This window comes from Calonectris borealis, chromosome W, assembly GCF_964195595.1.
Source record: "Calonectris borealis chromosome W, bCalBor7.hap1.2, whole genome shotgun sequence".
NCBI lineage: Eukaryota > Metazoa > Chordata > Aves > Procellariiformes > Procellariidae > Calonectris > Calonectris borealis.
The window spans coordinates 46,882,106-46,908,337 of NC_134351.1; the positions used below are offsets into that span (position 1 = coordinate 46,882,106).

At 38.2% G+C, this 26,232-nt stretch overlaps 1 protein-coding gene and 1 pseudogene across 11 annotated transcripts; one reads left to right on the forward strand and one right to left on the reverse strand.

Moving 5' to 3' along the window:
• Window positions 1-997: 997 nt before the first annotated feature.
• LOC142075090 (heterogeneous nuclear ribonucleoprotein K-like) lies at window positions 998-20,307 on the reverse strand. 11 transcript variants are annotated; one of them, XM_075136101.1, is made up of 16 exons: window positions 20,179-20,307; window positions 17,333-17,411; window positions 17,134-17,216; window positions 16,148-16,257; window positions 14,710-14,766; window positions 13,204-13,247; window positions 12,191-12,263; window positions 11,483-11,596; window positions 10,132-10,260; window positions 9,277-9,584; window positions 8,874-8,928; window positions 5,036-5,086; window positions 3,115-3,136; window positions 2,958-3,040; window positions 2,331-2,500; window positions 998-1,549 (listed from the first exon to the last, which is right to left on the reverse strand). In XM_075136101.1, the coding sequence occupies exons 3-16, from the start codon at window positions 17,180-17,182 to the stop codon at window positions 1,516-1,518; spliced, it is 1,299 nt and encodes a 432-aa protein (XP_074992202.1). In that variant the 5' UTR covers window positions 17,183-17,216; window positions 17,333-17,411; window positions 20,179-20,307; the 3' UTR covers window positions 998-1,515. The 11 variants fall into 11 exon arrangements, with proteins under 11 accessions (XP_074992202.1, XP_074992204.1, XP_074992207.1 ...); XM_075136103.1 differs by having other exon boundaries at window positions 17,134-17,213; window positions 20,175-20,307; XM_075136106.1 differs by having other exon boundaries at window positions 998-1,488; window positions 16,148-16,245; window positions 20,175-20,307.
• Window positions 20,308-21,904: 1,597 nt separating this feature from the next.
• LOC142074799 (recQ-mediated genome instability protein 1-like) lies at window positions 21,905-22,817 on the forward strand (annotated as a pseudogene).
• Window positions 22,818-26,232: the final 3,415 nt, after the last annotated feature.

The window sequence follows — 26,232 nt, forward strand, 5'->3', positions numbered from 1 at the left end:
CCTTTCTCAAGGAAGCACCAATTCTACATGTATGTTTATTCACTGGGAAAACTGCCATACTCATTGCCCTAGACAAAAGCAGGTTTTGGGTGTTTTCTAAGGATTGATTATAGCTCTGCTAAGGAGGTCACCTCTTACCTCCTTGACCTTTCCCATTACATTGTAAGTGTAGCTCCTTATTATGACAGGAATTACCCCATATGGTTCAAAAAGATGAGAAAAGTAAAATGTTCTAGACACCTCCCCCCCCCCAAAGTGAAAGAATCCACTTAATCTGGATCACATTCAGATTTACAAAGTTCTTTTGCATTTTTAAAATTGTTTTTATTTAGGAAGTGAAATTAAAACTTGTAAACTATAAATACAAATGCCAAGGTATTACATGAAATATCCAGAGGTACTTTATCTTTTTTAATTTCTCACAAATATTTCCTATGGAATTCAACAAACAACAGGGAAACCAAACAAGTTTAAGTTCTGTATACAATGAAAATCAAGTTAGATACTGCCAATTTGTCAATTCATAAAAGTTTCTACCTGACACAAATGAAAGCTCTGAAAACTACAATTCATTCATTAATGATACACCAACTGCTATTTTTAACATTGTTATTTGCATTAAGCAAGCTGTCTAGAACCAGGTGTATTTAACCCACTGTTAACTCAGTGGCATCACAAACTTTTAAAATATTTTATTTATATACTGCCACCAATATATATATGTACTGCAAAGAGGGCCAAAAACTTGCAAAAAAGGTCAAATTTCACACAATGCTTGCATTAATATTTTTGTAATTTTTTCCCCAAATAGCAAAGCTGAGCCACTGTTTTCACACTGTTTCTTTAATTTGCCAAAAACACGTAACTCCATCTATATGAAAGAAGCATAAGAGCAAGCTTAACAGCAACTTTCATTTACGCATTTTCTTGTGGGGAAGGGTGTATCCATTTTAGATATTACCTTATGTATATATATAAAAAAAAAGATCACCAATAATAGGTTCACTAAATTTATTTAAAAATCATAAAATATATCTTAAAAAAGAGCATTACATTCTGCACACTGCTCTCAAAGGATGCCAGGGACATATGGATGACCAGTCTTCTCCCCCCTTAAAAAAAAAAAAAAAAAAATTTTACAGTGTACATAAAAAGCAGGGTGTTCACAATAGTTACAGAAAAACCATTACAATTTACCACCAACAATGAACAAAAATAAAATCCACTCTCTGCTGCTGTTTCAAAATTTCAGTGTTAGTCTTGTGCGGCCTTTCCTTCCCCCAAATATTTGTAATGAACTAAAACATTACATCTGGTGAACAGCAGATTCCACTACACCTCAAATGCAGAACACCTATGAAGCAGAGGAATGTTGGCTTTTTAAACAGAAGCAGATTTTTTTTTTTTTAAAAAAAAAAAAAAAAAAGGTGCAGGACTCCTTCAGTTCTTCACTAGTCTTAGAAAAACTTTCCAGAATACTGCTTCACACTATAAAAAAGAAAAAATAATCTTGCATTAGAATCCTTCAACATCTGCATACTGCTTCACACTATAAAAGAAAAAGAAAAAAGCATGTATTAGAATGATTGACCATACATCTTGCATCAATATTCACAATGGCATTCTTAAAGATTAAACTACAAATTCCCAATACATTTAAAAGTAAATAATTTAAAAAGATTAATGGCTAATAATTATAGGCATATAATTATTTTAAGCACATTTAAATATTAGTAATCTAAAGCCAAACATTCAAGTTAAACATTAACAAATGCTATGATAGCCAACATGTTATTAAAGCAAAACTAAACAAAGTCCGAAACTGTTAATATTTGGCAGAAGAGAAAGTAATGCCAGCAAGGTGTGAAATGCTGCATAACAGCACCAATTGATTTCAACTTGTCCTGTAGAGGCATGATCTGTGCCATATGGCAGACTGTGATTTGTTGTCAGTTAAGTTATCTAAAAACAACAAAATCACTAGTCTTCCACACAGAACTAGACCAACATCCACTGAAATCTTCTATATTTTCTACAGGTTCTATGTAATTTATTACAAGTAGGTTTTTTGCAGCAATTTTCACCAGAGAAATGAGAGGACTGCTTGGTTAAGGTGTCTTCCATCAAGATTAGTTTTGAGGGAATCTTCATTTTAGTTAGAACAGAGAAAAGAGAATCAAGGCAGAACTACCACTGGAGAAGTTAGGTTCAATAGTTACTTAAATCCTGCCTTCTAAAAACTATATTGCAGAGAAGAAGAGCTTTAGAATGTAGTAGTAGGAAAGTCAGTTTAAAATTGACAGTAAGGACAGCATTAAGCTTCAACTTGCCTGTTCTGCAGTAAATACTGAGCATTTTGTATCTGGTCCTGTGTTCCCGTAATAGTTATTATTCGATCTTCTGAACCTTCTAGTGGTTCATCAATTTTGATTGAAGCTCCTGACTCATGACGTATTTGTTTGATTCTCTGGCCTCCCTTTCCAATAATAGATCCTGCCAACTAGGGGAGAAAATAAAGCATTCATTTCTTGATATAACTTTCTCTGCAAAAACACAGTACTGTTCAAGTAGCTTCCATCAATTTAGTTTTAAGAGTTGAAATGGAAGCTTACTCTTTTACAGCCTCAAAACATCCTCTGTAACATTTATTATATAAACACAGGTGGGATAAAGTTGGAAGAACCAGATGCTTGTTTGTAAAAACAAGTTATGTAGACCATCTCTATTACTGAATATTAACAATTAAAAAAATAGTTCAGTGCATCTCTAAAGTGAAGACAAAACAAACATCCTTAAGAATAAACTGTTGGTGATTTAGAAACACTTGCTTTATATTAAAAGTACTCGTCAAGCATCCCAAATACTTTTGATTTACTTACATAGTCTGAGAAAAGGCTGTGACTTTCTATTTATTTATTTATTTATACACAAGTGGAAAGCAAGTCAGCTTCACTTACATCTTTGGGAATCGTTACTTGTGTTGTGATGATGGGTCCACCAAGATCTCCATATGAACCACGGCCCCCTGTGTAAGAATAGTCTGATTTAAACGTATGCATCAAGCCTCTTACTGACTAAATGAAGTGCATGTCAAAGTTCTCTATAAAAACTTACCATATCCAGAGCCACCCTCAAACTATAAGAAAAAGAGAAAGAAAACCCTTAAATAGCAAATAGCCATGATTCATTAACATGTTTTCATCTCAAGTATCATACTGTTAACTTTGAGCCTATTTTATGCAAAAATCCTAACCCACAACCTTAATCTAAGTGTCATTAAAGGCAAACTGGGGAAGAGGGGAGACCAGGAACAAAAGGGGGGGGGGATATCTCATGAGAACCTCTTAGCTTACTCTGTTAAAACCTCTAAGAATAAGTCATCAAGATCCAGCCATACCAGTTTACCAAGCAACCTTATCAATTCAGCTGGTAAACAGCTCTTGATGCTGATCTACTCCTGCTCCTGACCCTTGGACTAAACTAACATTCAAATCAAAAGATCAGAGTTCAGCCTTATTACTACTACCTATACAGATCAGGAGAAATTAAAGTCTCAGTTTGGGACAAGACGTTTACCTGGTAACTGTCAACCCTCTTACTCCATCTATGTCTTGAGGAAAAACCAAGTCAACTCTAATAATAACTTTATAATTGGTCTCTCCATTCAGACTATGCTACAATCCTTTGTATCTTAGAAGGGACAATCATGACACTAATTACTGCTGTTCTGCTAAAACTACCATATACCAAATCCAAATCACTGCAATGCAGCACTCCTGACTGCTTTTATTTTCAGGATTTGTAGACTGGTACTTGATATCAAGTGCTTAATTTGATCTAATGCCTTCTAAATGCACAAACACCCATTTTAATATCTTCCTGTAGAAACAGAGAGTAGATGTGCACACTTCTCTAGAATTCAACTTATATCACTGAACTACAGAAATACAGGAATTTGTGTGAATTACTTGTTTGCAGAAGTTGTAATGCAACAACTTTTTCCAAAAAACTATTTACCTGCTAGCTTTTTGGAGCCACATCAAAATGGAAGCTATTCAGAAAAAAATTGTTCAGCTGATCATCTGTTTCTAAGCAACCTGTGTTGTGTAATCACATTGCTTAGCAATACAGATCATAATACAACATAATAGAGCTTTTAGTGGATTGCAAAATACAAAAGAATGAAGGACACTGCTTAGAACTTAATTCAGAGGCTGATCAGAGCTGCATATTCTACACACATACTCTTCCATCTATTTCTGCTGATATTTTGCACAGGGAATCCCTTTTTCAGGCTAACTTGTTTTAATGAACAATCCTTTTCTTGACCCTTTCTGCTGCTTCTCCTCCCCAGACTACAAGACAGCAAATGAATTTGACAGCAGATGAGTAATTATAACTGCAGTGTTTACGTAAGCTAGGAACTAACATTTAATATTTGGCGGCACTTTGCCATCTTCTAGACAGCATAAACACTTGCTGACACCCTTTGAACTTTCCTTCCTAAACCCCCTAAGAGTAAGAAGTTTGATAAACACAAATCAAATGGAATACTTTCAAATATATGGATAAGTAATGCATAATAGTTTATCCACAACTATAAGTAAATAATTTTTTTTAACATTCCTTGTTTGAAACAGGAGAAAACACAACATGATGGAATTAACATAAAACATATTCCTAAATAGATGCACCTACAGGGTGTTGAAAAGCAAGAGTTACAGTGAAAGTTACAACTTAGAACACTAAAATAGGGTACAAAAGAGGCAATACAACAGAAAAGCTTCTCTCTTTTAGCTGTGCTGCTGCATACTTCCATTGTGGAACATTAACTGCCTGTATAGGATTCACTGTTCAGGACATAAACTGCCAATAACCTGAGTTAGAAGGACAGCTTTAGGTATTTTTCAATAGGTGCAAGCTGCCACTGACTACATTCAATCTCAAGAAATTCCAGTTATCACTTAAACAATTCAAATTATTTTCTCAAAAATCAACTACTAAACCAGTCAAATAAAAGCATGAGCACACTCACCAACTCTGGTGGCTGCATGTCATCACAGGCATCCACATGACACTGCATCATCTTCCAGGCACAACATAATAGGAGAAAAAGAGGAAATGAATCCAAATTAAGTCCATGTCATGGAGGCTTATAGGTAACTTGGCAAGCAAAGACATACATACCAATATAGAGAAACATTTTTCTGCACTACTTAAACTACTACAAAGACTCAAAAGTACATGATATAGACCAGCTACAAGATTCACTCCCTTTTACTTTCACTGCAAGGGAACTGTAACTTGTCACACTTCGTTCTTCCTTGTTTCTGTGTTGTAAACAGATTTTCCTCTTACAAAGAATGTCAGACAGCTACTGTTCAAACAGTTTGTTTGGGGTTTTTTTTTGGTGTGGTTTTTTTTTTTTTAAAAAAACACCTTTGAGTACTAAAACTGTACTATATACTAAAAGATGTTACTCTCAGATACCAAAACCTTCTTTCTCTCATGCATAAAGAAACCCCAGAAAAGGCATTTAATAAAACAAGTAACTATCATTGATATATCTATGTCAACAGCAGGTCAAGCAGGAAGGACATGGCTTCTCATATTTTATTAATTAATTTCCATATACCTCATATAGCCAATAGCTAAACTAACAATCTATTACTGCCTAATTATATTTGAAATCCAATTACTTCTTTTTTTTTAATATGATACATAGCATTTCTTTCCTTCAGAATTCTACAACAAATGTTGGGGGGGGGGGGGGAAATCAACAAACAATTATAAAAATATAATTTGTAGAATCCACTTTAAATTACTATTAAGGCAAAGGCCTTTGCTGGGTTAAAACGTGCAACACAACATGAATAGCACATCAAAATATAAATGCTCGTTTAAAAACAGTTCCTAAAATACTAGGTGCAGGATAACTTAAGATACATAACAGAATTTTCTTCTCTACAGACTCATTTGTGCTAGCTACTACTGGTAACCAATGGAAATGAAATGAAACACTGACAGGATAAGACAAAGCGCATAGTATTAATAAGAATTTATTGACTTTTACATCTAATGAAAGAATATGCATGCAATCCTAACTGATGGCAAATTCCTTATTGTAACTTTCCCTTATTTTTAAAGGATTGGCCCAGAAATTTTGTTAATTTCTTTTAGTATTTATATAGATAAATGTGTCAAACATCTTTCCTTCACTGATTTTTTTTTACATGCTCCTTAATGTCAAATCTCTTAAACATGAAGTACTTTTAATATTTTTAGTGTATGTACCTTTATTGAAGTGCTTATACAGACATGTGTATATACACACATACATATATATATATATATAAAAGAAATATCAATAAGTAGGAATCATTTGAATGAGCAAAACCAGATTAGACGTCTGAACATACACTCTACTTTTAAACAGACATTCTGATTTAGTTCTCAATTAACTTAAATTTAAAAATACTTTGAAAGCATTAGGAATTGACCATTTAAAAAAAAGGGGGGGAGGGGGGGGATTAAATGGCTTTATATGCACTTCTCCACCTTATTTTTTTCCCCGGTATGTTTTTGTGCACTTGTATATCTAAAGCACCCATGGGGATGGGGGTGTTAAAAAAAAAAAAGAAATAGTGGAAACACATTCTGTTTTCTCAGCTATCAAAATAGCCGTTATGGTCCATAGGCATTTGATTTGGAGTAGTTACAGCCTAAAATATATACCTCTGTAATAAGTGAAAACAATGCATGTATGTCTTTCAGTAAAATGACTCAGAATAGAGATTTTTTTTTTATATATCTATATATAATCTCTCCAAATTATTTTTTCCTCCCATCTTAGAATTTACAAGGCTGTCAGTATTGTCGCACCTCAGAAAATTCAAGTTTCACCCTCCACTCTTGGTTCACCATCTTAAAAGTCTTGAACTACTGAATTTTTCCGCCTTTAGCGGAGAAGAGAACTGGCAGAAAATGAGGATTTCTGTAGATTCAACATCTCCAAGATGTTGGTCTGAAAAGAGAACCTATTCTTTAAAAGGAATTTATGTATTTTTGTATTTATTGTATTTTTGTAATTATTGTATTTATGTAAAATGGCATTCCTGCTCTCTGAAAGTAGCCTTTCCCACGCATTACTTCACAAACCACAATGATGTTGCTTTACTCTAGTTTAAATGTTTTGCTAGAGAATGGTTTCTATATGAAATGCATAGTAGCTCAAGACGACCTTATATTTCTGGCATGACACTTCCAGCTTCAGCCTCGCAATCCATGGAAAGACTTCTCATCTGCTTATACAATTAAGGATACTGGGATTATGGCTAGCTAAAACTAGAAATTAAATACAATCTGTGTCAGAAAGCAGTACTCATTGTAGGCAGGCTATGAAACTCAGGCATAAAGCAGCCAAAGCCATGAGCAGCTCCACTGTGAAGAAGAAATAAAATTGCTTTTCAGAACATGGAAAATGAGCAGAGATGACTCCCACTTATTTGTAGAAACTCATGTCAAGAAAGCCAAGGTCAACCTGATCAGACTAAATAGAGCTCAAATAGATTTTCTATTCTAAATGGAATGGAACAGAACTAGAACACACTATTGCCCAAGCTGAAGATTGCGCTCAACCAGATACCTAAGGAACGGCAGACTGCTCTGTTTATATGCCCTGACACCGGTTTTACCAGCTGCAAATATGAAAACACAAAAACTGAGCTTTGAAAACATAAGAATACAAATAAGGGATCTTAGAGGTATAGTTCATGATTCTTCCAGTTTCTTAAGATCCAGAGTAGCATAGACAACTTGGTGTTTTTGGTGTTGGGTTTTTTGGGGGGTGGGGTTTTTTTGTTCGTTTTTGGTAATTTTAAGTACAAGTCTTTCCTTTCAATATTTCTGCTAGGCTTCTGGTGCCCCAATTTTGACATTCTTGTAATATGTACTTCCAGTATGTATTACTGGAAGTAATTGCCTCTTCCTCCCAGAAGGAGGCAATGTGTAAATCTCATTTAGGTAGCCCATTTCATAGCTCCTCTCCACTTTTCTCTTCATCTAACCTGTACATCTTAAGGAGTGTGCCAAACAGAATCAGAGGAGAAAAAAAGATTGTTACCGCAGAGATTTATCTCCCAGATGCCTATGATTTCTCTTCCCAGGAAAGGGAACAGTAAATGACTACCAGGAAGTCACATTTCAGAGTACAACATGGAAAAGTATCTTTAAGCCTTTTTTAATTCTCCCCACCCCCCAACATGGCTGAATGTACCTAATTTAATTTAAAATTCAATTTATCAGTGGCCCTGGCTCCAAAACATTTGGAATTACAGTAGATTTTTTTTTTGCAGGCATAGAAATCAGCATAAAGACAGGAATTGATTTGAAAAAGCAATCATCTGCCAGACCAACTAGAGCTCTTTATAGATATTATTCATGTTCTCTTAAATTCTGCTAACATCTGTTGGAAAACATTGTTCTGACATGCTTTCTTGATCTGAAAAGCCTCCCAATTCTTATTTCTGTCATCCTGATTAAAAAGTCTAAAAGAAGGTCCGTGTAATAAAACCTGCAGGGACTGTGCTCTACTAACTTTCTATTCCATTGTTGATGGCAGGTAGGGAAAACAACCAACCAACCAACAAAAACCCCACAAACCAAAACCATGCAGCAGATCACATCCCAAATATCCTTTACACCCCAGTCGTCTTCTTGGGGGGACCATTTGTATGGCCAAAACATTTTGGTGATAACAAAGTTTATCAGAAGCACACATGCCCCACACTTAATGTATTCAAGAACAGTTTCCTCAGATATTCAAAGTGCTAACTGTATTTACTAAACAAAACAATATGAATTTTAACTCCTACCATTCCATCATAACGGTCTCCAGGTCTACCCCTTCGGTCATAAGACATAAGATCTCTAAAATGAGAAAAAGCAGCAGCACATGACTCATGTTATAAACTAGTTTATATATTCTAATTCAAATTTTCATGATTTGCACACAACTATGAATTTCTGAATGCTTTAGCCAAGTTCTGAATGACATATAATAAAGTTACAGAACTACTGACTATAGTCCTGATAGACTGCTACATTGCAGAAATAATTAAATTCAAATACTTTTTGAAATTCTCTGGTGCAATGCACACTCAATCCTGCATAATCACTACCAATATGGAGTGTGAAACAAGTCCTGGAAACACGAGCATAATTCAGCAAATTTTATTCAACTTGAGTTTTGTACAATGCGTTTATGCAACAGCTTACCCGCCTCGAGGAGGTGGTGGAGGAGGAAGAGGAAGATTACGAGCTCTGCTGCCACCTCTGCCACCACGACCTGGCGGAGGTGGTGGAGGTCCTCTGCGAGGGCTCATATCATCATAATCTCTTCTTGATGGAGGCATAGGTCGTCCACCACGACCAGGAGGCATTCGATCAAAGCCTCCTCTTCCACGCATTGGAAAGCCTACTGGACGTCCCCTTCTATCATCAAACATCATTGTGAAGCCACCATAGTCATATGTTTCATCATAGAAATTGGGATCATAAGGCTGGGCCCGTCCTTTAATTGGAGACTAAGACACACACAAAAAAAAAAAAAAAAAGAAAAAAAAAAAACACACAACACACCACCACCCCTCCCCCTGGTTAGCACTGACTGTTACAATTATTATATTTCATTAAATTACTATATTAAACGTATAAATATGAATTTATACATCCTGAATACGTTCTTGATTTCACAATGCTGATAAGAAAGGCAGGGATGGCGATATGCTTCCTGAGAACTTAACTATGATAGAGAAACTGCTGTTACTGATGGGTGGCATGTACATTTGTCTCACTTCCTCCCCAATTTAAAATTTCTTATTTTACTGATATGTAAAGCATGACTAACAGTCCATTGGTACCAAAAATTGCTTCCCTCTCCCATAAGGTACACCCCAATTCTAAAAAACAGGAATAATTTCAAAGGGTGCTAACAGTCCAACACTTATTTTGTTACTGGAGAAGTAAGAGGCACTGAATTCAAAATAGAAATGGAAAGATATAATTTTCCATCCAAATCATCCTGACTTTCATGAATACCAATGAAAGAATAATAAGTTTAAGACACATTACCTCAGAGATAAGATCCAAGATAATCTTGATACATTCCACAACTCTATCAGGTTTTCCACCAATAAGCACCACTCTATCAGTGGAATGAGGACAACACTCTTGGAAGAGCTTAATGGTGGTCTGAGTGTTCTGTTGAAGAAAAAAAAAACAAAACAAAACAAAATCTTCAAATAGAAGTATTTTAAACAATTTTATAAACTTATTGAAAACAAAATGGGTAAGACACACACTAAAACATTTTTAAAGAAACAATCAAACCAGACCATTAAACTTCCAGTCATTTTAAGTGAATGCTTGCTTCTGAGTTCTTACAACAAATTTAATCTCAGGTTATTATATTTTTAAGACCTGCAATGACATCAGTTTGTATGAAATGCTAGTGAAGAGGAAAAAAATTCAATTTTAAAAATCTTTCAATTATGGCCCATCTACATGGTCATTTAATCAAATATTAGCAAAAGGACCACATATCCATTATAAGCTTACAGGTTATATAAACCTTCATATGTCATAAAAACATGCTTTGGATGCAAGACAGCAATGTTGCCAGGATTATGTCTAGTCATCTTGCCTTCCTCAGTCCGCACAAATAGTAGCTTATGCCTAAACTGACCTGGAATTGCCTTTGACACAATGCCAGGAAAGGCTAGAAAACACCACCCTAGATTCAGAGACCAATAGCTTTTTAGAACAAAACCTCATTCCTTCACAAGGAACGGTCCTTCACAAAGGAAACAGTGGTCTTCAAGGAAGCGGAACTTAAAAAAAACAACAAAACAAACAAACAAAAAAACCACAAAAAACCCCACCCAACCCACCCAAAACCAAACAAAAAACCCCAACCACCAACCCCCCCAACAAAAAACAAAACCCACAACAAAAAGATCCAAAACCCACCCAAAACCCCACCCCATACTACCTTTTTATAGCAATATTCAAACATCTATTAAATTATCATCGTTAGAGTTTATGGAGATGCGTCCACACTAAACCATTTTCCATGTCCAACACCACCAATATAAGTCTATTCAGCAGTTCATTCCAGGAGTGATGAATAGCATTTTAATTTTAAAAAGTATCCTTTATTTATAAAGGTTACTCTACTGCTAATATGCTTAAAAGCTTTATAAGAAGTCCTAGGCTCTATCACCAACAGCCACTTTATTTCTGACTTTTTGCAAGAAAGTTGTAATAAGTAACTCAGATTGATTTCAGAACACAGAAATCATGTATAAAATATGTTCTGAAGGAATTATTGCACAGATGATGCTTACACTCACTGTTTATGAACACAAAACCCTAATTTGTTTATAGAATAAAAGCAGAATCTGAAAAGAATAGGAAACAGTACCTCTCTGAGTTCTTTGATTTTAGCACCCTTGACACCAATAATTCCTCCTGCTAGACTTTGGTGAATTAGAAGTCTTAATTCACAGTCAAAGTCGCTACCTTTGTAGTGTTGATACTGTAAGTAAGATGCATACAAGGAAAGAATAAAATATTAGTCAGGGGAAAAAAATAATTGAAAAATCAAAATACTAATTTTGGGTTTTTTTGTTAAGGTTTTTCTCCAAACACCATGGTATGACTTAATTTGCTGCTGAACTGTAATGCTGTATTTGCTACGATAGAATCACACCTATTTAAGTACTTTGCATCAACATGAGGTGATGTCAAATTAGTTTTCCTTATTTCTTTTATTATCATTGTATAAAATTTTAAGATCCCAAACAGCGCAACACACTCGCTTACAAAGCCAAGGCAGGATGTAAATTACGATACAGCTACTTCAAATTGGGGACTAAACAAGACAGGAGACAGGTGTTTTGAAGAGGAGGAGGCTGTTCCAAATATTACTTTTCTAGGAAGAGATTGTCTCTGTCCTCTACCAAATAAAATGCTAACATGTAGTTTGAGAGCTATAGGCCTCCTTTCAACAAAGGCTGGGTTTTATTTTCTAATTTAATATATTAAAAATAGCACACAATCATCTAGAATTATCTTGTTTTAAAAATCTAAATTTATACCTCTGAAGAAGAAACAAATCTAAGAGACATACCTCTTCTAAAGTAGGGATAATCTTCTTCAAGATTTCTCCAATTGTCTCTGTATCTGCACTTATACTCAAGATGCTGTTAGAGGCCATAGTGTCAGAAAATATGGAGAAGGTGGAAAAGTAGTAGAAGTAAGTTTAGTATTCATAATCATACACAAAATTCTAGCAAGATTGACTACACAGAAGAACTTACAATTAATATTCCCCATTTAAAGTAAACCTGTTCACTGGATTTACAACACATGCATCTTTGTTTATGCCCAATATATATGCATGATGAATTTAAGACTAGGTAGGTCTTGCAGAGAGAGCGAGCAAGCGAGAGCTTTTGGAAGGGCTCAAATTAAGTGGGCAAGAAATCGACGCAGAACTGAAAGTAGAAGTGAATATTCATGTTCCCCGCCACCACTAATTTAGCATACCCTCGCCATTACATTGGTAAAACTGGCACACCTTCTTGTAGAAAAAGTGGGGATATGCAAGTGGTCAACATTATAGCTGGAGTAAAGTTGAGAGACCAGTTAGAAATTAGATTACTAATGGGCTCTGCAAAAAAGGAATATAAATACAAGGAAAAAAAAAAACCCACCCAAAAAACCCCGCAAACAAAAAAAAACGTAATACAAATGAGAAGTGAAGGAAAGTGAACTAGAGTTAGTATTTCATCAGAAATAATTATGAACAGACAATGTTGGGGGGGGGGGGGGGGGGGGGAGCAAGGTGGGCCACAAAGACAGAGCAAGAGACTCTTGAAACAATTTGATTTATAATGCAGTGAATATGCAACACTTGAAGCTGTGCTCCTTCCATTGAAATAAAATTAGTGGATTGTTTGGGTGGCCAACTCACGTAAAAGTTCAGTGACAAAAAGACTTAATGGGGAAAATAAGACAGAAAACTTTAAAAAACAATACACGGTCTATAAGGGGATACTATTTAATTATATAAAAGGCAGGTAATAAAATACATTTCTCTCTTTCTAATCAGGCAGTGAGGCATAAACTGTTGGGACATACCGCTCGGGGCCACTGCTGTCTGGGACTGAAACACTTGCATTGTACTGCATTGGTCATTGGCGTTCGTGGATGTTGGCATTGGGCATGGGTATTCAATCAGAAGTTGTCAAGTATGGTACCCGTTTGGCAACGAGCACATTTTTGGGCATAGCCAACCAGGGTTTTCACATGGGCGTTCAGGGGCGGATGGGCCAACGTCATGGTGGGCAACGCAGGGGCAAGTCGATCCAGTACATGGGTAACGGAGATATATGGCCAAAAAAACAAGGAGAGGGAAAAGGGGGAAAAGCAATAAATTTTAATTTAATACAAACTATACTCATTACTCTCAGTTAATGAAACAAGCTTAAGTTGTTCTGAAGACTAACACAATAATGGATTGCTACATCAACTGTGGCTTAACAGTATGGATCTTAATGAGTTACTTTATCTGACTAAACTACTCTTTATTTTTAACATAATGATGTTTCAGTAGCAGGCTGGCTCATGAATGTAGACACAAAAACTGTTGAGATCTATATTACTGAAACCTTGGGCAAGTTGGGAAAGTTAGTATTCCAGACCAATTAAATTATCTGGACTTAGGTGATGTATTTATTTACTTAAAACAAACAAACAAACAAACAAAAACACTAGCTGCCAAAGTTAGTGAGTGTATGTATGATTCCTGACCATTTCAGCTTAATCCTCAATTCTAGTTGCTATAGTTTGTGAACTTAGATGGAACTGATTCTGTAATGATATATTAGCAAATATTGTGTTGAACACAGTCTTGCTTGAAAAAATTGCTGAAATTGTAGCTGATGTACAGGAGTGTAAACAAATGGAATTTAAGAAGCATTGTCAAGTTTTATAAACACATAACATTTACGCTGAACGTGTTTAATCACAAGAGTCAACCCACTATAAAATATGAATAGGTAAATAAGTCATGACCATTTAAAAATGCTTCCAAGTAACAGAATAAAATATTTCTTTACTGTTCTATACCCGTATTTAAATCATGCAACCTTAACATGAATGTTTTTGTGCTTTATGTCCAAGCTGTTAAAGTAAGAACAGATGGACAATTATGGGTTTTTTTTAAAGGAAGTTAAAGAATTCCTCTATCACTGGGTTAAGCCAGCCACCTGCAATAGTTTTCAATAGTACTATAATTGATTCACACATATGGGAAATGGTACAGTTAAGGGTTTTAAGCTTTGCCAAAATTTCTAATTAAAGATGTTAACTCATTTGAAGTGTGTAATTTAGAGGAACCCTGTTTGAAAGCAAAGAGGTTTAATATAAACCTCTCCTCCCGCATAACTCAAGCTGGGTTTTAATTACAACACAAACTGAAAAACTGAAGTTATCTCCTCTAATAATCATTATAAATGGCTTATAATTAGATTATTGTTGTCTAGATTTGAATTTCTCAATTTCTAGAAATGTATGCAATCAAGTTTTCAATGTAGTGCTCTGAAAGAATTGGTGTTAAATTAATTTAAACTCATATATACTCACATCTGTACGAAGTGCCTTAATATTTTTGCCACCTTTTCCAATCACTGCTCCAGCATTCTGGAAAATAGTTTTCAGAAGTTATGTTATGCTAATACAGCACAGACTACATTTTTGAACTGAAGACTAAGAACAATGTATCTATTTCTGCATTACTGTGGGATGCATTTAGGGGTGGGGTGGGGCTTGTTTTGCTTTTGAAAGGTTTAAATTAAATCGAAAGATAAACTGACATGGTTTTACCATAGGGGAAAAAAAAAAGTCAAAATAGCTCTTACCACTGAACTTTGGAAAGAGATAAAAATACTCAATAATATTATTTCAATTTCAAATTTAAGTTTCTAGGCAATTCTGCCTGTGTTAAAACCATCTCATAGTTAGAGCATGACTGAAAAAATACCTTATGGGACTCCATGCATGTTGTATAGGTCAAGGATTTCCCTAATTTATTTGATCACTTTTTTTTTTTAATCTGTTTGCAAATTTCACTTTTGCACTCCGAACATTTGATAATTTCAAATGCTACTTTTGGTTTAAACCTATGTAACTTAACTGACCACTCGGGTAGGTACAATCTGAAGAATGTAAAGCCAATATAAACAATCGTTAATCTCCAGTTGCTAAAATCAACAGGAATAAACTCAGATATTCAAGAGGGGCAATTGTAAAACTACATTTTTACCAGGCTATTTCAAGAACTACATGCAAAATTATTGCTTTTATTATGCAGTTCATACATGATGCTAACAGCACCACAAACATTTTACAGCACTCCACGTAACTTGACTATTCATCAGAAATGCCATGCAGAGTTAAGGTAACATTCCCCTGCCCCGACACAGAAGACTGAGTTACTTCAGACAGCGCAAACATCTGTAATGACTGGAAACATTAAAGGAGATTCACAAATAGCAATTTTACTGTGACAATTTATACTAGTCAATGAAGCGATTACAATCCCTGAAACATTACTCCCATATTTCCTCCTGTTGATACATACAGATTTACTAAATCTGGGAAAATTACTAAAATCCTGAGGAAGTCCTCATCTTGCCTCTCATATTTAAGCTGATCATTCTCTAAACTGCTTGCTTTCTAAAGACTAATACACAGTCATTCCCCTGGAAACAATTACGTTCCACTCAAACATAAGAAAAGTGGCTTATAATTTCTATTGCTTTATTTTTTCAACGAATACATTTTTTTAAAATCAGAAAAGTCCCATAGATCATTAAAGACTCATCCTTGAAGATATTTATTGAAGATAATACCATTGCAATACACTTCTATCATTCATGCACACTTACAAATATTCCTAATAAGTTATTTTATATTAAATAAAGCACACGTTCTTTCTAAACACACACCACAACATACACTTTGTCACCACTGTCTTAAGCAATGGTATAAGCAGGAACATAGCAATACTGAAAAAGCATACTTTGCTTTGAAGCAAGATGCGCAATTCAACCATCTCATCTGCATTCCGAGATCTTTTGAAGGCCTGTTCTTCTTCCATATCTTCTGCAGGACGTTTGCCTGTAGACAGGTCCATAGGGGGGAAAACACAAACATATATTTAACTTTCTAAGTCACGATAAAATTGTACATCAAGCTTATGCACTGTATTCCTAATGAAGCATTCCTTCCTATTAGCCCAACGCTAATTCTGACATCTACCCTGAGTATCTATAGCACAGAAACAGGTTTTTACTTCATCAGCCTATGTATCAATTAATTATTGAAGACTCATTCCAAATCTATGAACTACAGATGAAATGAGAATTTTGCAAACTTAGTGAAAAATTTACAACATGTTGTTTAAAGCAGTGCTGCATCACCTACCTAGTATTTCTTTTACAATTGGGAAAACCTTAAAGCCCAAAAGAACAAAAGTAGTTTGTCCAATACTGAAATACTGGTGGAACAACAGGAAAGCAGTATTTCAAATAGCTTTGAAAAACTGGCATGAATCAACTCAATGCTAATGCCCTAACTCTTCTTCACTAATTATGTCCAAAGAGTTTTTCGCTTAGCTAATATTTAGAGATATTTCACATATATATACATTCCTTCAAAGTAACAACTGCAATAAATAAAATACAGTAATAGATATGTCTGACAGTATTTTTACATGATCACACTGTCCAGACAAGTACTGAGTATTTAGCTATCAAATATTTTCAAATCCTTAGTTATAACTTTTAGTTACTTATGCCATGTCTAAAATACTCCCAAAGAAAAATTACATATTCGTGATACAAAAACCATGTAAAACCATACGGGACACTTAAAAGATTAAATGCAAAAATGCTGCCAATACAAACATTTGATACAGTTAAAGCATTCCAAAATAGTTAGAAACATTGAGACTTAAAAAGGTTCTTCCCCCCCCATAAAATAAGATAGCCCTTTAAAAAAATTTACCATTTGTCTCTGTGTTGGTAAAGGTCTCCTCCTGTTGTTCAGTCTCCATTACCTTTTATTCTTAGGTATGCAGATAAAACCTGCTGCAGAATAAAAAAAAGCTAGTACATCTATTTTGTGGGGAGGAAAAAAAAAAAAAGCAAACTATACATCGTACTAAAGAGAAAAACAAAAAGAGATGCCCGCTTTTAGAACTTACCGGTTTTATATACGCTTGCAGAGCAAAACTCAAGTGTTCTGGGCGGGATCAAAACCCAACAGCCTACTGCTTCAGAAGCCTATGAAAACAGCATAGATCAGGCTCTGTTCACTTACAGGTCTGATTCTCGCTACAACTAAAAACGGGGGTTTGACCCAAGTTTTTGCTGCAAAGCTTTTCTTTATAAATGAGAAAACATAACAAGGCCAAACACATCATTAAGAGGAGAAATAATCAAGTCTGTAAACTTACAGATAAACAATCACAGTCTGAATGATTCTGGACTTGCTCAGTTTTCAAGCATTTGATAGTTTTAAGCAATCACATTTACTGATAATGATTTTCAGATATTTAAAGTGAACAATTATCCGGTTCCTATTTTTAGGATGTTATATAATACATATCTTCAATTTCCTTTTTAAGAGACACTATGTATCAATCTGCTTATTGTTTAGTTCTAAACAATTTAGACTAAAAAGTTGTTATTATAATCACCAGCATTAATTTTATAAGTTCTTTATCAACTTACTATCAGGCATTCTATCATGCCTTCCATTCAATATAACAGATGAACAAAAGAAATTACACACAAGCCACACTAGAAAAATTCTGTTAAAAATACCACACTGTAGTTATGTATAACCTCTGCATACATGCACGAAGAATCTCAAAAGCAGCTGAACTTTTTTGACTTTGTGAAACAGGTACCTCTTTCAAGATCTATTTTTGTTAAGTCCATGTGAGAATACTTGTAAAACCTATTAGAAGTCCAGGCAAAACAATTTTGCATCTTATTCTCTTAAAAAATTCATTTGTACAGATAACAGCCAAATGAAGAATGCTATTTTCCCCCCCTTGGATTTTATTGCTCAACTTCCATAGCCTGAACAAACGGTTGACACGTATCCACGAAGAAAAAGTGAGGTACGTTTAACTTTTTAAAACATCCTTTCAATCATCTGTTAATTTGTAACAGTTACCCTGTTTGCGCAGGCTAACAGCAAGCACTGCTAGTAGGCATGCACTCGAGACCGCCTTCCCAGCACATGCTAGTATTTCCAGGCTCCTAATTTGAGCTAATGGAAAAGCGCCGCTTAAAGAATAGCCAAGTCTCAAACAGACGTTGCCAGAGCACGGGTGGGGGGGGAAGGCGGGAAGAGAAATTTCACCTGGTTCAAATGGCTAGCCCTTCCAGACCCTCTTCTATTCTATTCCAGACCTTATTCTATTTACGACCCTCCCAAAAATTTTAGAGCTGCGGGGGGACAAAGTGTAATACAGTGTTCAAGACAAGGTGCTCTCAATTAGTTACTGTGCTCTGTTGTGTAAATCGAGTTTGCGGGATTAAATTGACTAACACAATGTTTTTAAAAACATCGAAAGGATAAAGCGGCCACGGACATGAGTAGAGGGCTGGGAAATGCTGGCGCGTCTGTACCCCGGTCCCTCCGGCACGAACAGCCCTTCCCGCCCGGACGCCTCCCCTTCCGCAGCCCATGCGCAAGCCGCGCCACAGTCGGCTCGGGCTTGGGCACAGCCAGCCAGCCAGCCAGCCAGCCCGCCCGCCACCGCAGAGCGCTCGGAAGCCCAGCTCACTCCCTGGGCGGGGTGGGGGGGAACACGAGGAGGCGGCGTTACATAACCCCCGCAGCCCGAGACCCACCTCCGCGGTGGCGGGGACCAGCAGAAATGGCGGCCGCTGTAATGGCGCCTACCCGCTGCTAGGCGGAGCCGGGAGCTGAAAAACCACCACCACCACGCGGTCACAAGATTTCCCCCACTCTGCCCAGGGAGACACAAAGGAGGCACTCGGCGGCCCTCACCCGAGCTCAAGCGGGGCCGACAGAGCGCAACGGCCCCGCCACGAGAAGAACTCCGCGATCGCCACTAAAGAAAGCAGGCCCTGCTGCAGAGCGCTCTCCAATCGGTTTGGCAGGGCCGCTTCCGCACAGGCCGCAGCCGAGAGCGCCCTCCCTCCTCTTCTTCTCTGCCCGCCATAATTCCCAAAAACTCGCCCCATGCACAGTTACCCAGGGTAGGCGCAGGAAGGCGGCAGCGGCCGCTCCCCCGGCCTTAGCGCGCACCCGCTAGTGCAGCCGGCCTCCACCACAGCGCCACTCCGGGAGCCGCACCGGTTGGGCCGCCGTGCCCGCACTAAGGTCGCCGAGGCGCGACGGCTGCCGGCAGACACAGATCACCCTTTTCGCCCTTCCCTCAGGACAGATGGGCCCCCTTGGGCCCGCAGGTTGTGCCAAGCCACTCCACATTAGCTAAGGAGGAGTCACTTCCGGCCCCCTCCTTCTCCACGCAGCAGTCCCCAGACCTACCCAATTCCACCGCCCCGCCAGCGGGGAAGAGCGCTGTCCCTGCGGGAGCCCACGAAAATCCTGGGGCCCGGTGGCGACTCAGAGCCTCCCGCGTTACTGTATCACACAGCAGCATCGAGAGGGGTGCGATCAACAGCTCCACTTCCCTCAGCCCGGCTTAGCCCATCCCCCCCCAGCGCGCGCGCAACACCCCCTCCTCACCTTCATCAGCTATACGCGCGAGCCACGCTTACCTGCACCCACCACGTACGAGAGAGAAAGGTGAGCAGCTCCCACCACCAACACACACATCCACCAGCACCGCCAGGCGACTGGCCCAGCCGCCTCCTCTCCTCCCCCCGTGGGGACCCACTGCGGCCCCGTTGGGTAAGGCAGCTGCCCGTCAGGGCAGGGATGGCCTCTAGTTCACCCCGCCCTCCGTGTGGACCACGGCGAGACAGGCCTGGGTATCATGAGGAGTGCGATCCACCCTGCACCGCCGCGGTGTGCCTAGGTTGGTTGGTTGGTTGTTTTACCTGCCTGACAGGAGCCACGAGAAGAGCGGCAACAACAGTGGAGACAATGGAAAGCGGTAAAGGAGAGCGAGAGCGACCTCAGGTTTTTTTGGGAAAAAATGGCGTCTGCGAATACTCCGCCTTGTGCTTGTCCCCTAGCACCGGAGGGGGCGGGGCAGGGTTCTTGCGATGCTTAAGGGCGCGCGTGGCTCCACGCCTCCTATTGGCTGTTGGGTTGCGCGGGGTTTTTGGGGGCTATGCACAGAGGGCAGGTGTATTCTCTTCTTCCTTCGCACCCGCAACTCGGGTGATGGGAGGTGGGTTGCCCTGCTAGTTCTGCCCGCTCGTTCGGCACCGCCCCTGCCCCGGATAAGTGTGGGGTGGCTCGGCTGAGGGTAGGGTGTGGGGGAAGGGGCTTGGGCTCAGTCAGCCTGTTTAAGGAGTAGGGAGGTATGTGTCCTGTCCCCGATATGACACTCTGGTGGGGCAGGCCATCTCACCTCAGTGTCCATCGCTGTCCACTGCAGCTCGTTGGTGCCTGCAGGGGATGCGGGGTGGCAGCTGGCCTCACTGCCCCTGGGGGTCTTGGCACAGGGTAGCATTGCCAAGCGGGTGACAGGCTGCCTAAGGACTGCATGGCCAAGATGAAAAACTTATCGAAAATGGCATGACGTGCTGGTCCTTACCTTACAAGAGGCCCACGGGATTAGACCCGTTGATGAGTAAACAAATGGGTTATTTTCCTTAAGTAACTGTACAGTTTCTTCTAAGTGGTGGAGTTTTGGGGAGAACTTTAAGGCAGGGTATTTTTCTCTTAGCTGCAGGTTATAATGTCAGAAGACAAGCCTTGTGTTTCTTAACTATTCTTACAGTAATTTTTCTTTGGTGTAATTCTGTAGGGAGGTTGAGCTCCTTGGTCAACCTTAAGGGGATAAACAGGTTCCAAATGCAGTTATACAACTTAAACGTGCATAGCTACTTCCAAAACTAACAAGAAGCTAGAGCTTATTAACCACTGATGTTCTTGAGACAATGACCGCCAAAACTTGGTACTATTGCAGCCAAACCCTGGACTGGGTCTCTAGATAACATTGATATTTCAGGCTAGCCTTCTGTTGTCAGTTCCAAAGCTTTCATTGTGTTAAAGTGTAAAAATCGCCCCTGTGGTACAAATACTTACAGATCCCAACTTGTTTGTATTGTAAATGGGGCTTCTCACTTGTGTTCTTAACAGTGCTAATGAGATGGGAGAATAACTACTTGGGTCAATTTTTAAAGGTGTGAACAGCAGCATTGATAGGAATAAAACAAACAAAAAACAGTTGGAGGAGAACCTTTCTTCTTCTAGTTATTATATGTTCTCTTTCCATCCACAGCAAAAGGATTTCAGGTGTATACTTCCAATTAAATCAACAGGAAAAGATGAAGCCACCAAGAAGGGTTGCTTGTAGAAGTCTCAGTACTTTCCTGATACTTTGTGATGAGTAAACTGTATAGGCTGTTTATGCTGGTTGAAGCTTACTTGTTTAATTATTGGAACTGCATGTTTGTTTTTAGCATCAGTGGAAGTGTTTTTAATTGTAATTGCTTCTACATTGTCACACTTAGACTAGCTGAACTTTGAATTGAGAGCAAATTTCTATACAATGCAAGTGAGAGATGTCATAACTTCAGCTATTGTCAGAAGAATAAAAACATCTTTCTGGATTTTGTTCTAGAGAATTCACTTTTTTCTTTTAACTTAAAAGAAAATGTCTGCATCTAATGTTGCAGCAAGAGTGGAAACTTGGCTTTCATCTACGTGGCATGTTGAAGTTCCTTTGATATGGCTGGAAGCCTGTATTAATTGTATCTGTGAAAAAAATAGCGGTAGTAACTTAAGTCAAGCTAAGATTAACAGACAGATATTTGAGCAATGGCTTCTTACCAGATCTAAGAGATTTGGAATATCCCATTTTGCCTGATTGCATTTTAGATGCTCCCAAAAGAGAGTTGTCTGGTTTCTGCTCCATACAGATTGATTCACTGGTTGATGTTAGCCAACCAGCATATTTGCAGTTGCAGAAGCTCAGATGAAAAAATACTGTAAATGAAGAAGTAACAGCCAACACTTGAGCATTCCAAGAATCCTGGGAAGCAAAGTGTACTCAAATGCTGATGCTGCAACTAACTGATGGGATAGATCAAATTCAGGGCATGGAATATCAATCAGTCCCTGTTCTCCATAGTAATCTTCTTCCTGGAACAAAAAACACTGTACAGGGGAATATTGCATATTGTCTTGGAGTCCTTCTTCTTAAACCAGAAAATGTGAAATTCTTGGTGAATTGGATGAAGTGGAGGTTCTTATAGTGGAGTATACTCAGGAAAAAGTCCTTGCTAGATTAATTGGGGAAGCTGAGAACTTTAATCCCGTTGGACAAACTGATCATGAACAAAATGTTCCAAGGCCTGTAGATGAATTAGGAAAAACTCTAGGCCCTTCAAATGAAGATCTTTTAGCTAGTCTTGATGAAAATAATGAATTTGCTTTAAATAATGTAACACCTTCAGAAAGCGGATACTGCAGTAGAAGTGACAATTTTAGTACAGCCTCAGGTTCACTCACTGCACATGATTAAAATGTTTTGTAACAAGGATTTGGAAATCCTTTGCCTCATTCAGATGAACAAATTTCACCTCCTGTGGAATGTTGATGGCTTTTTAAATTACTTTCCTTTGAAAGATGACTTTCTTCTGGAAGAAGAGATCCAAAGAGATCTGGAAGAAGTGCTGTCAGTGGTCATGAAGAGAAACATAGATTTAATAACTGAGAGGCTTCTACATACGTCTAGAAGTTCATGTGATTCATCTTTAAATGGCACTTATGAAAAAGATTATATAAATGAGAGAAGCCTGTAAAAGCTACCAGCAAGCAAAAGACTTCTGAAAGAACAGTATCTGCTGGAGATGAAAATAAGTACAAGTAACTTTTCACAGCATAATAGCGTACATCAGACTTACAGTTCTGCAGATTTCTCTTTGGAAAATACTACCAAAGAAAGGTGGAATGATATAGACCTAGTTGAGAGCAGACATAAATTCCAGCACTTCTGACAGCAGGATGCTAACAATGAACCAGTATGTTTTTGAAAAACTGATCCAAAAGCAGATCAGCCAGAGAATGATATGCAATCCTTTCCTTGTAGAGCAGTAGAGGCACGTGATCTTGATTTAGTTTCTCCACCTTTTACCTATATTTCTGTTCTTGCAAAAAAGCCAATTCTGAAAGTTAGATGTTTTATTGTAACTCTTAATGGAAACCTCACAAGCAGCAATGGGTCCAGGGGTATAAAGACAAAAATTTCTGATGGTTCAGCTTATCTAGAAGTAGATTTTGCTGATGATATTCTAACAAGTTTGATTGGATTTTCAGTGCCTGAAATGAATATGTTGAAAAAGATCCCATTTCACATCCAAAGCTTAAGGATGGTTTAGAGAAATGTCAAAGATGACTGATAGATCTCTGATGACTATAGAGTTTAATTCTTTTTTTCAGTCTAAAGCCACTGTATTAGTTCTACAGGATGTGGATGCAAGGCATCTAGAACAATTGAAGAATTGTTTGAATAAAGAATGTGCGCAAACTTGTAGATTATATATTAGGAAATGTTTAAGTCAAGATTTCCCCTAAAGGACTGTTGAAAATTAAATTTTAAAGTTAAGTGGTATGCCTTTTTTCTCTCAGGAACAATAGTGGAAAAGTGAGAGGAGGAGATGTCTTAGCAGGTAGGAATTTACCAGTTTGTTTCTTATGGTGATAATATTGAAATAAACTTTTGAACTTTTTGGGCTTGATTTAAAATATTCATGTATCACTTTCCTTCTGCAAAATCCTCTGTCTTCTTGACTGGTGATCTGGGGTAGCAGACTGTCAGGAAATGGATAATAAAGAACAAATCAGCTCATTCTTGCACTTTTTTCAAGGATGATTATTTACCTGATTTTTAAAAGGTAGCTATGGGACACTACCAGCCTTGTCTTGGAGTAAAGCAGTTGAGTACATTTAAACAAAGAATCATTGTTTAGATGCAGTCACTTCCAATAATGCCAACTTGAAAATTCAAATATGTATTCAGTGTGCAAGAACCTAAAGTGTAGAGAAATGAAAGATTATCTTGTAAATATTCATGTGAGGGAAAAAAGTGTATACATAAATGGGATTAAAAGCTATGTACTTTTTTAAAAAAACAAAACCAACCCCTCCAAACGTTTCTAACATGACTTACTAACAGAAAAGAATGATTGTAACATACAGGGAATCTATTTTTTGGCATGTTAATCATTACTAATTGTTTTAAACCCATAGCCAACCTTATTCATTAGCTCTTAATGTTTACTAGTCTAATCTTTTAACAATGTACTCAAATACTTGTTGTGTTCCGTATATGTTGTACATGTATACTTACGTTGGCCTTAATTTTGAAATTTTTTTATTTCTGCTTTTAGAATGTATTTGAAAAGAAACAAGCCTAACAAAGTATAAATGAAAACTTTTTGGTGGAAGCTCTTTAGTCACTTTCAAAGTGTGTATAGAGTATCAGAAATGGTTTGCTTGCTTTTTGTTCTTTCCTTTCCTTGATATTTTTTTTTTCTTTCAAAGAATGTAAAATTGGTAGTTAGGAGGTTTTTTTGGATTGGACTGTCAGTATCTTCTTTGGTAGCCTTTTCTTCCTCCAAATAATAGCTGTTAGACCATGGTAAACTGCTCTAAGAGACTGTCATTACTGCCTTCCCCCCCCGCCAATAATTAAGAGGCATCATTTGAGACTCCAAGAGACCTAAAGAAAACTAGAGATAATTTGTTAAGTAAGGTAAAAATGGAGGGAGGTAGAAGAGGGGAAAGCTTTGTAAAGCATGAGCCTTTTTAGGCTTTATTTCATACAGGTAATAAATGTATGAATTCCTGGGTCCCTTCCCTTCCTCTCCTCCCTTTTCTCTTTCAAAAGAAAACCTGAGCAAACCATGACCCTGCAAGTGATCTTTGGGTTCTTATTTTCTGAGAGGCTGTATTGGGTCTGGCTGGGATGGAGTTAACTTTCCCCATAGCAGCCCTCATAGTGCTGTGCTTTGTATTTGTAGCTAGAAGGGTGTTGATAACACACCAATGTTTTGGCTACTGCTGAGCAGTGCTCCCACAGCATCAAGGCTGTCTCTCCAACCCTCACCCACCCAAAGGCCAGTAGGCTGGGGGTGGGCAAGAGATTGGGAGGGGACAGAGCCAGAACAGCTGACCCAAACTGACCAAAGGGATATTCCCTACCATATGATGTCGTGATCAGTAATAAAAGCTAAAAGAAAGGAGGAGGAGGGGGGGCATTTGTTATTAAGGCGTTTGTCTTCTGAAGGAACCGTTATGCATACTGAGGCCCTACTTCCCAGGAAGTGGCTGGATGTCGCCTGCTGATGGGAAGTAGAGAATAAATCTTTTTGTTTCCTCTACTTCTGCGCATGGCCTTTGCTTTTCTTTATTAAACTGCCTTTATCTCGACCCACGAGTTTTTAATCTTATTTACTCCCCCTGTCCAGAAGAGGAAGGGGAGTGATAGAGTGGCTTGGTGGGCACCTGGCTGCTAGCTAAGGTCAACCCACCACAGAGGTTGTTGGAGATTGTGCCCTTCTTGTAAATTGGAATAACGTTGGCTAGCTTCCAGTCAGTGGGGACCTCCCCAGACTCCCAAGACTTTTGGTGGGGATCCTGCTGATCAAGAGGGGTCCTGCTGTAACATCCACTAGCTCCTTCAGTACTCTGGGGTGAATCCCATCTGGCCCCATGGACTTATGAACATTCAGCTGGCCTTGGGTCCATCCCCCGGCCCAGCTCTGCTGTGCAAAGGTGGCCCCTGAGCACTTGCATTCCAGGACGGCTATAAGACAATGCTGTGGCTGTTTCTTATCACCAGGGGAAACTTCACTCCCTTACAGGGAGTCGTTCTGTCTCTGGCATTCCTGTTTCCAGCCAGTTCAATCCCTTCTGCAGTTGGGCCAAGATCATTCCTTGGTCACAAATTACCACTGCTGAGCAGTTACAATTTGAATT